We start from the raw sequence: 11,774 nt of genomic DNA, 5'->3' as shown, positions 1-11,774 counted from the left end.
CTTCCTCGTAGTTGGCTTGCCGTTGATAGTCCCTGCTAGTCTTGGTTTTCAAGATCTGGTTTTTGGTGATCTGACTTTTATGTTCTCTTCATAGCTCGGGGATGACTCCACAGTTTGTTGATTTGTATAGTCTCTTTTTCTTTCTTTGTTCTCTCATCTCGTTGCACTTTTCATCGCTGGTTGTGTCTCTGGTGGCTCTCCATTTCACATATATGTCACTCAAGGTTTGGATAGTGTTTTCCTTCGTATATGTTTTGTGGGCTTGGAAGATTATTTTTTGTCTCAAACTTGAGCTCTGATTTCTCTATAGTTGGCTTCCATTCTCCTTTTTCTTCTTCTCCTGCTTCCTTTGGTATAGGTGTGTGGAGTTAGTCTTTTGGTGTTTTGGTCTCTTCTATTCAGAGCTTTGTGGTTCTTCGTTGGCATAGGCTCCTTGTATGTGGTTGTTTTGTTTGTGAGGTGATTCATACCTTTTAGCTGGTGGTTGTGCATTATGCATGTGTTTTCCTGTTTCGTGGTGACTTTGGTCCGGTGATTATTCTTTCTCAATCCTTTTTTTGGTGTTTTGGATTGGTGCTTGATCGCGTTCATTTGTGCTTCAGGCTTTTATTGAGTAAGTGTTACTATAGAATGTTTGTGCGTTTGTGTGTTTTTGACTACGTCCCGCATATATTATATAAGTTAATTGTATGAGAAATCTATAGCATAAAATTTTACAGGAAAATATAACAAACCTACAAACACAATGTAATTTACCTATAAGTGGCTCGCTCACCCATGGGTCTTCTTCGTTAGGGCTGCCACAAGCCCTCATAAGCGTATTCCAAAAAACGGTCACAATAAATAGACAATAACACAAACTCTCAATTATGAGCTACTCGGCTGTTACCTCACCCACCCCTCTACAAACAACCAAGTGGGGGTTATTAAGTCTACAATAATATGTCATCCAAACAAGATCACTAAGAGATACGACCACTGCTATTATTTTATAAGAGAACTAGATTTTGAGCCGCTCTTTAAAAGCGCCGATAATTTTTTACTATTCTGATAAAATTCGATTGAGTTTATAACTTTTATTTTAAAATAATAATTTTAAAGTTGTTCTAATTGAATTTTAAAAAAAAATTTCTATTATACTATTTGATTTTCTTATCCGACAGACCCGTGAATCGATAGATCCAGTGACCTGTGTATAATCCGGTTCAAATTTAGTAAAACGAATTTTAACTAAAAATTCTAGAAAACCAGTAAAAATCTAAAAATATGTACGATCCGATATCATTATTATGTAAAAAAAATATAATAAATAAAAAAATTCAAAAAAAATTATTTATATATTCATATTCGATCGTTAAATAATACTATGCACTAAAAAGTATATTTAAATTTAATGGAGTGTATAGTTTGCATAAAAATTAGAATTATTATAATTCACAAAATATGGAAAGTATTAATTACCATAAATATAGGGAATATTCATATTATTAATTTAAATAAGAAATATTTATATTAAAATTAAATGTCAATGACATGGCATTGTAAATAATTTCAAAATCAAAGGCATAATCCTAATAGGAATTATGCTTTAATAGTATAAATGACTAAGTTCATCGACTTTATTTGAATATAATTCAAAATCAAGCAACTACTATGAACTAGGTACATAAAACTTAATGTGAGATTTATATCTCCTACGAATAAAAAAATTACATCGCTCTTTTACGATAAAAATAATACTAAATTGTCTATGTCATTTTTTCCAAAATTTTAATTTCATTATGTCATACATGTGAACTTTTCCATAAACAAAAATAAACACATGCATTTACATGTTTTTTTTGGAACATCAATTTTACTTTATGTTTTAAGTTCAAGTATATTTACTTTGGTGCACTTATCAACTATTTATTCTATTTTTATTGAATCGATCAATGAAACCATTTATACTATTCATTTTTGACACACTCAAGGTTTGGATAGTGTTTTCCTTCGTATATGTTTTGTGGGCTTGGAAGATTATTTTTTGTCTCAAACTTGAGCTCTGATTTCTCTATAGTTGGCTTCCATTCTCCTTCCCTTATGTTGCTTTTCTTCTTCTCCTGCTTCCTTTGGTATAGGTGTGTGGAGTTAGTCTTTTGGTGTTTTGGTCTCTTCTATTCAGAGCTTTGTGGTTCTTCGTTGGCATAGGCTCCTTGTATGTGGTTGTTTTGTTTGTGAGGTGATTCATACCTTTTAGCTGGTGATTGTGCATTATGCATGTGTTTTCCTGTTTCGTGGTGACTTTGGTCCGGTGATTATTCTTTCTCAATCCTTTTTTTGGTGTTTTGGATTGGTGCTTGATCGCGTTCATTTGTGCTTCAGGCTTTTATTGAGTAAGTGTTACTATAGTATTCTATTTTTTATTTGTGATTGTGGAGATTTAAGTTTAGATTATGTGTCTTACTCTAGTTTTTTTTAGTTTAGTTATTTTCTGATTTTTAATAGTAAAATAAATTATAATTTGTAAATAAAATAATAGAAAATTAATAAAAAATAATAAAATAGTAAAAATTTATGTTTTTTTAGTTGTGAATAAATAAAATATTTAAAATCTATTTTTATTTTTTTTTATTTTTTCTTTATTCATCTCCAATTTTATTGACTAATAAAATATATTATAAAACTTCACATAATAATAGTTAGTGTAAGAAAAATAATAGTGCACAATTAGAAAGTACAAAGCCAAATTGCAATAGTGTAAAAGAAGAAGGACCTAAAATGTAAAAATAAAAATACATGTGGACACATGTCACCAAACCCCCTTGCCACTTGTCATAAGGAGAGAAAAAGCTAACTTTATATATATAGATAGATAATTCAAAATCAAGCAACTACTATGAACTAGGTACATATAACTTAATGTGAGATTTATATCTCCTACTAATACAATTAATGTGAGATTATACATTAAAAATATAATTCAACATCAACCAACTACTATGAACTAGGTACATAAAACTTAATGTGAGATTTATATCTCCTACTAATAAAAAAATTACATCGCTCTTTTACGATAAAAATAATACTAAATTATCTATGTCATTTTTTCCAAGATTTTAATTTCATTATGTTATACATGTGAACTTTCCCATAAACAAAAACAAACACATGCATTTACATGTTTTTTTTTTGGAACATCAATTTTACTCTATGTTTTAAGTTCAACTATATTTATTTTGGTGCAGTTATCAACTATTTATTCTATTTTTATTGAATCGATCAATGAAACCACTTATACTATTCATCTTTGACATAAATAACTTCAAAATAAAGTAATACACTACTATCTCTAACCACTATCAAATGAAACCACTTATACTATTCATTAGAAAATTATTAGAGAATAAAACATATGAATCCGGCGCGTAGCGCCGGAATACCATTAGTTAAAATATAAAATTAGATCGACCACTATATTTAATAACAAAAACTTAATGCACTTTTAAAATAGCATACCGATCATTCATATTGATAGCCTATTTTCAACAGTGTGGTACAAAAATCTAAATTAACAAATTTTAACTGTTAGAGATCAAAAGTTTAATTCAAAATATTTTGTTAAATTAATATTACAAATTTAATACAAGTTTATTTTAGTAAAAATTGAAATATACATTTACATTTTAAATAATTACAAATTAATTAAATATTTATTAGGTTTGTTTAAGTGAAAAACAAAATATATATTTATATTTTAAATAAATAAAAAAGTAATCAAATTATTTAAAATGTTTTCTTTAATAAAAAATGAAATACATATTTATATTGTAAATAAAAAGATATGAAAAGATTTTATTCAGATGTAATTCAGAAAATATGGAATATCTATCACACATGAAATAAGTCATGACTTCTATTTTAATAGAATATATATAAAATAAGCTTGATTATATTTTTCTAAAAAAAACTATCATATACTTATATTATTAAAATATAAAATTAAACCGACCACTATATTTAATAACATAAACTTAATGCCTTTAATAACATTTGTTGACAGATTATTCATATTGATAGCTTATTTTCAATAGTGTGGTACAAAAATCTAACTTAACAAATCTTAAATATTAGAGATCAAAAATTCAATTGAAAATATTTTGTTAAATTAATATCACAAATTTAATACAAGTTTATTTTAGTAAAAATTGAAATATACATTTATATTTTAAATAATTACGAAATTAATTAAATATGTATTAATTTTGCTTAAGTGAAAAACAAAATATACATTTATATTTGAAATAAATATTAAAGTAATTAAATACTTTAAAATGTTTTCTTTAATGAAAAAATGAAATATAAATTTATATTTTAAATAGAAAAGTATGAAAAGATTTTAGTGAGATGTAATTCAGAAAAATATGGAATATCTATTTGATTTTTTTTTAGATTAATTAAAACAATTCAAATATGGATACAAAAATTCATTCAAATAATTTTTTAAGAGATGGTCCAAAATGAAATATCACACATGAAAAAAAAGTTATGACTTCTATTTTAATGGTGTAGATTTTTTTAAAATATTAATATACCTTTAATTTAAAATATATTGTAGTAGGTGAGAAATAATGATTTTTAGTCTTATTTAATTTAAAAATCTTAGAGATGAGAAATAATGATAAGTGGCGGACAAAGGAGGTTTTAGGCAAAGAGAAGGAGAATGCTGGTTCTTCGCGCTCCCACGGGACCTGTCTCCGCCGCCAGATTCATCACCAAACCCAACCCTCGTATTCCTTCTCCGGATCCATGGCTCGGACTGGTTCCCTCCGCTAACACTCGCCGTCGGCGACGCGTCGTCCTCACTCTCTCTAACTCTGACTCAAATGGAAGCGTAAAATCCGCCACACCTCCATCTACAGGGGACGACACAGTCTTCGTCGGGCAAGAGAATGTTCCGCTCGAAGGCGTTATTCAATTCGATAAACCAAAGGCAGATGCTTCAATCAAGAAATGGGGGTAAAGGTTTCTGCTTTATTGCTTTATTGTTTGTATTGTTTTCTTTAATTCCAATTGTGTTGTTGTTTTCTTCAGCCGTGTGGCTTTACTTGCTGGTGGGGATGTTTTGGCTTTGCTTATCTTCTCTGCAATTGGGAGATTCAGCCATGGATTCCCTGTGTTTAGCTCCGACACTCTTCACACAGCTGACCCTTTCATTGCTGGTAACGTTCTTCCCACACAGTAAGCTTTTGGTTGAAATGGAATGACAAAATTGCGTTGGCAGGATGGTTTCTGAGTGCTTATTTCTTGGGAGGATATGCGGAGGAAGGGAGAGGAATGAAGGGTCAGTCAAAAGCTGTGGTAGCAGCCGCTAAATCTTGGGCTCTCGGTGTTCCGGTAAAACTACATTTACCAAAAGTGAAAACTAGCAATGTTTGGCCTATATGTGTCTGTCTATGTTTGGTTGAGAATAAACCTTTTTAACTTTTGTTATGTATAATTCTTGTGGAGTTGATTTGTTTTATGTCAATTGATTTAGCTTTGGGATGTTATCTCTTAACTACCATTTCATGTGTCCACTAAACTGTTTTAGATTTAACCATTGTCAATAGTTTTTCTATATTTGGTTCAAACATGAGGTTTGCTATTTCTATCTATGTTTGGTTTTTAGAAACGATGCTCCGAGTTTTGGTTGATGATTTATCTTATCTCTAATCAGATTCAGGTAAATAAGTTTATCTTTTCTTTAATCAGTCTTTTTTTTTTTTTTTTTTTTTTATGTCAACTGGCATGTAGTTTTAGGATGTTAGTGTCTCTGTTAACTTTATGTTTATGTGTTCCGCTAAACTGTTTAAGCTTCTTCATCTCCTTACAGCTTGGGGTGATCATAAGGTCAACCTCGTCAGGCCACATCCCATCTTATAGCTTTATCTTGGTGACAATGGGAAGTACTGCTGTTTTACTTATTGGGTGGAGAGCACTATTATTCAGTGTGCTTCCTTCAGAGTCAAAGAAGAAAGATGATACATATCGAAAAGGCAGCGCATTCGAACTATTTGAGGTATAAAAAATACACTCTAGTTCTGAAAAGTTAACATCATCCTGTAATTGCAGTTTGCATGTCCATTGTTTTTGTACCAGATTTCATTTTTAGTTTTCTTGCATATGGTCATTATTTATCCATCTTCACCATCTGTCCAAAGGTATTGATCTGACTTCATGTATGTTGTTGCAGTTGCTTACTTCATTAATAAGACGGTGGTAATGGAGCTTCGCATCCATGAACATACGGGCGGATGGGAAGTTCATATTCTATATGCATATATCTCATCCTGTCAGCAGAGGATATATTTGAAAAGTTCCAGGACCAACTGTAATATTTATATATAGTTGCAGTGAGCGATGTCATTACTTGTGCCAGGCAATTCTTACCTGTTGTCCCAAACAATTTCTATAATGTATGAATCCTCGAAAAGAGTCACTTAAGCACACCAAAATGTCAAACAATAGTGAGTTTCCAAGTGATGGAATCAATTGGCAAGTAAACAATTATTAAGATAACGTGAGAAAAATGAAACACTGTAAATGTAAAATTTACAACTCAAAATTACTACCAGCAAAATTTCTTTGAAAGACGAATGGTTGTGGATATGAACCGAAACTAATTCCTGATGATGATGATGATAATGATAATGATGATGATGATAATATCTTCCTTGGAGCCTCAGTATTGCAGCTTCTACACTGTCAGAACTCAAATCTTAAAGCTCCTTGTTCAACTCCATCATCTCTTCCTCAAATAGTCAAATCTACTTCTTTTTCTATTATTTGCTTCTCAGATAACTGAGTGCAGGATCTTCAATCTTATCAGCTCAAATATTTCGATAGAACTATACGGTAGTTCATTGGACCAAACTCGCATGTTCTAGCTATATTATAATTTATAACACTAGATCTTCATCCGCGCTTCGAAAGAATGAATTTTTCTTTGGATTGTAAACAAAATTTGTGAATTAGTATTTTGGAATTGGTGTACATTATTATGTTACAAAGTCATTATATCGAAGAATGGTATTTGTTTAACATTATATAATTTATGGAATAGTTTATATAATATTTTGTATGTACAGTCTTATATAATTCTATTTTAGGCCTGGACATTTTACCGGATCCAAAAAACCAAACCAAAATCAACCCGGAAGTATAGTTGTGGTTTGGGCCCGAATCCAAGGCGAAGTACATATTTGATTTTTTTTCTTCGAACTGTGGTATCTGTTCAATTATGGATCCTACCCGAGACACAACCAGTATCCCGAGACCGAACCGGTATCTAAATTACCTGAAATTTTTTGTGCATATTTTGGTATTTCGGATATGTATTCGGTATTTTAAATGTGTTTTCGGTATTTTGAATACTTTTTAAGTTTCGGATCCAGGTTTCCAATTATAGTTTCGGGTAAAATTTCAAAAAATTTAAAAAGTATTTTGGGTATTAGGAAATGTTTTTCGGGTATTTTTGTGTTTCAGTATTTTTAAGTTTTCGGGTACTTCAAGTCTTTTTCGAGTCTTAAAAATTCCAAACCAATTCGGATCCGTTACGTACCCAAAATTTATAAGTATTTTATAGGTATATGATTTTTGGACCTGGACCCCAAAGGAATCGACCCAAATCTAACCAGAAAATTTTAAATAGTACATAGTTATGTCCAAATGTTTAGGATCCGAAAAACCTAGAATTGAAAGGAACCAATCCGCACCCAGCCAGACGACCCGATGCCCAGACCTATTCTCAAACATTATATTTTATGTGCAGTTTATAAGAGTTATATTTGTTGAGTTCGTGAGACTTAAGATTTTCTTGGTAAATTTTGGCTAATTTAATAGTATAACTTTGTAAAGTGTTTTAATAGTATACTAGGTGTTTTCCTGTACCATGTGCAGTGATAAAATTTTAAATTATATTTAAAAATAAAAATTTGTTAATATTTTAGATTTTATTATTTTAAAATAATATTTTAATAAAAATATTAAATACTAATTTAGTTAAACATAGAATTAAAATAAATAATTTGATTTATTTTAAATTGTATTCAAGATCTATTTAAAACTATAATTTACATAGATTTTCATTTATTTATTTTGGTTAAGATAAATTAAATTACTTTAAAACAGTAAAATTGATATAATTTTTTTATAAATATCAAAATTGAAAATTAAAATTAATTCCTAAAATTTGTAGATATCAAAAATAAACAAATGATATTACGATTAAAAATTTAATTTTTTTTAAAAAAGATTGTATAACATTTTGAAAATATTTTTTAATAATAAAATTTTAATGATTATAAAAATATATTTAAATACTATTTCGAAATTTTAAAATCTTTTATATTTCCCTTGTCATAATATTTAATGACATATTTGAATAGATTTACTTTATCAAAAGTTACCAAAAATTAAAATTAACATTAAATGTAGTTGTCCATGTCACTTTTAACTATAAGCCATGTCATCAATTTTAGTATGGCATGTCACATTTTTTTGGTGAGAGTGATTATGGAGATGACATGTATGAAATCACTTCACAAATAATGTCTAGGGGATAGCTTATATTAAATAAAAAAGTCTTTTAAACCGTTTAATAAAAAAATAATTTAATGTAAAATATATAATTTTGATTTTTTACATATGGTTTGCTAAAGTGTTTGTATTAAATTTGATTTTGTAAATATTTGGAGCTATATAATGTAAGATGACACAGTATTATATGATGTACGATATATGCTAACTTTTAAATGAGTTTTGAAATCTATTAAGGTTAATAAACTTATTGGATTTAAATAGTATATCTACAGTATATTGTTTTTTTTTGGTTAAAACATTTTGTAACAATATATGATATATATTGGGTTTTTAAAATAAGGTGAAAATATAAAAATATACAATTTTCCTTTTTCTTTTTTTGGAACACATTCAATTTTCAATTTGTTATAAATTTAGTTGCCTTTAAAAATTAGTTGACTCAAACGAATGATACAGGTTTGGTATAATGTTTCCGTGAACAAAATTATTTTGTATGTTAGAACTGTAAGTTTCTGTTATTCATTAATCATAAAGTGTGTTCATTTATATAAGGATTACAAGATGTATAAAAATGAAAGTATCCAAAACCTAAACCAACTAGTATTTGGAAAACTACTAATACATAATATGAAAAAATTACAAGGAAAAGAAATCCTAATCATACAAGGAAAAGGAAAACATGTATGTGGCCGCCTCTCTCTCTCCTATCTCTCTCTCCTATCTCTCTCTCATGCGGATGGGCCGGTTTATGGACCGGACGGGTTATGGACATCCATCAATTGATTTATAACCCCCCCCCCCCCTTGGATGCCATAACCATACAGGGATTGTAATACGCTTAATGTTGCCTCATTAAAACCTTATCAGGAAAACCCAGTGGGACAAAACCATGATAAGGAAAAAGAGTACAACACGTACTACTTCCCCTGATGTGAACCTCAGTGGAGGTCTTTCAGCCTACACATCCCAATCTGATGCGTGAGCTTCCTGAACGTGCATGTAGGAAGTGCTTTAGTAAACAAGTCAGCCGAATTTTCACTGGACCGTACTTGGACCACTTTGACCTCTCCGGTCTTTTGCAAATCGTGGGTAAAGAAGAACTTAGGCAAAATATGCTTTGTCATGTCCCCTTTGATATAACCATCTTTGAGCTGAGCAATGCAAGCCGTATTGTCCTCGAAGATAACGGTCGGCTCTTTGCACTGGACCATCCCACAATCTGATCGGATATGTTGGGTCATCGACCTCAACCAAACGACCTCGCGGCTGGCCTCATGAATGGCCAATATTTCCGAGTGATTGGATGATGTGGCCGCGATGGTCTGTTTCATGGAACGCCATGATATGGCCGTACCTCCATGTGTAAAGACATATCATGTCTGCGATCGTGCTTGATGTGGATCTGACAGATACCAGCATCAGCAAAGCCAACTAAACCATCTTTGTTATGGTTAGTATAATATAGACCCAAGTCTTTCGTTCCTTGCATGTAACGAAGAACATGTTTAATCCCATTCCAGTGCCTCTGGGTCGGACATGAGCTAAACATCTTTCATCTCAAATTCTTTCTTAAGGTATTCAACGGTTTGGGAAATCTTACCAGAGGTTCCAAGGATGTTCAGATCATCAACATATACAGCTATGATCACGAACCCTTGATTTTCGAATTTCTTTATGAAAATACATGGACTGATAGGGTCATTTCTATATCCATCTTTCTCTAGGTACTCACTGAGTCTATTGTACCACATTCGTCCGGATTGTTTCAGTCCATAAAGAGATTTTTCCAACTTAATACAATGTTGGTCTCGAGAACTCTCTTTGTTTTTCAATTCTATACCCTCTGAGACTTTCATATAAATGTCATTATCCAGTGGACCATAAAGATATGCGGTTACAACATCCATTAATCGCAAATTCAGACCCTCTCTCACGGCCAGACTTATCAGAAATCTGAAGGTCGTAGCATCCACCACAAGGGAGTATGTCTCCTCATAATCTATTCCTGGTCTCTGTGAGAATCCTTGTGCAACAAGTCGTGCTTTGTATCTCACAACTTCTCCTTTCTCATTTCTTTTTCTCACAAAGACCCATTTGTATCCCACTGGTTTAATATCATGAGGTGTTCGGATTATTGGACCAAACACACCTCTCTTTCTCAGTGATTCTAACTCCACGTTTATGGCTTCTTTCCATTTAAGCCAATCTGATCTTTGCATGCATGCATATATAGACGTGGGTTCTTGATCCTCATTTTCCATAAGTTCAAGTGCTACTTCATAAGAAAATAAATCATCCATGTGGACATGTTTTCTGTTCCACTGTTTCCCAGACAAGACATACTTTATTGATATCTCATTATTATCAATCCCATCAAGTTACCATGAAGCGAGGCATCCCAAGCAACATTATTTGGCACATCAGGGCCGGCCACATCAGTGGCATCAGGTCCGGCCATGTCTAAAGCCGGGTCGGACGCGGCCACATCACGGGCTTGATCGGCTGCGGCCGTGTCTGGTGTCTTATGAACCTCGGTTGCACCTTTTTTTTATTTTTCGAGGGTTCTTATCTTTGGAACCTATTGGTCTACCACGTTTCACACGTTGGTTAGACTCTGTAGCAACTTGATTGTGTCGCTCTTGAACATCAATTCTTATTGGTGCATTAGCAGCTGGTATATATGACTTTGTCACTCTTTTCGGGTCAGCAAAGGAATCTGGCAATTGATTAGCTAGCTTTTGTAAATGAATGATCTTTTGAACTTCTAGATCACATTCTTGAGTTCCAGGATCTTTCCAAGAAATGGATGTTTGATTCCATGAAATTTCTTTTACCATTTTACTGCTATCTCCCCTTAATGTTGGATGTTTGGATTCATTAAAATGACAATCCGTGTATCTGGCCTTAAACAAATCACCCATAGTTGGCTCAAGATACTTCAAAATCGTGGGGGAATCAAATCCAACATATATCCCCATCCTCCTTTGAGGTCTCATCTTTGTTCTCTGTGGTGGAGCTATTGGTACATAAACGGCCCAGCCGAATGTCCTAAGATGGGATACGTCTGGCTCATGACCCGTAAGTAATTGTAATGGGGAATACTTATGTTCACTTGATGGCCTGATGCGTATGAGTTCGGCCACGTGAAGGACCGCATGTCCCCATGCTGAGACCGGAAGTCTCGACCTCATGAGTAATGGTCGAGCTATGAG

General features: G+C 31.9%; 1 protein-coding gene across 1 annotated transcript; it reads left to right on the top strand.

The window, feature by feature from the left end:
* Nucleotides 1–4,620: 4,620 nt before the first annotated feature.
* On the top strand, nt 4,621–6,486 carry LOC106296428. Its single transcript, XM_013732562.1, has 5 exons — nt 4,621–4,998; nt 5,074–5,201; nt 5,264–5,376; nt 5,855–6,040; nt 6,215–6,486. Exons 1-5 carry the CDS (start codon nt 4,703–4,705, stop codon nt 6,242–6,244), a joined length of 753 nt encoding a protein of 250 aa, XP_013588016.1. The 5' UTR covers nt 4,621–4,702; the 3' UTR covers nt 6,245–6,486.
* The last annotated feature ends 5,288 nt before the right edge of the window (nt 6,487–11,774 follow it).

This window comes from Brassica oleracea, chromosome C6 (genome assembly GCF_000695525.1).
Source record: "Brassica oleracea var. oleracea cultivar TO1000 chromosome C6, BOL, whole genome shotgun sequence".
Classification (NCBI taxonomy): Eukaryota; Viridiplantae; Streptophyta; class Magnoliopsida; order Brassicales; family Brassicaceae; genus Brassica; species Brassica oleracea.
Note: the sequence above shows the minus strand (reverse complement) of the source record. Positions and strands in the feature narration are given on the sequence as shown.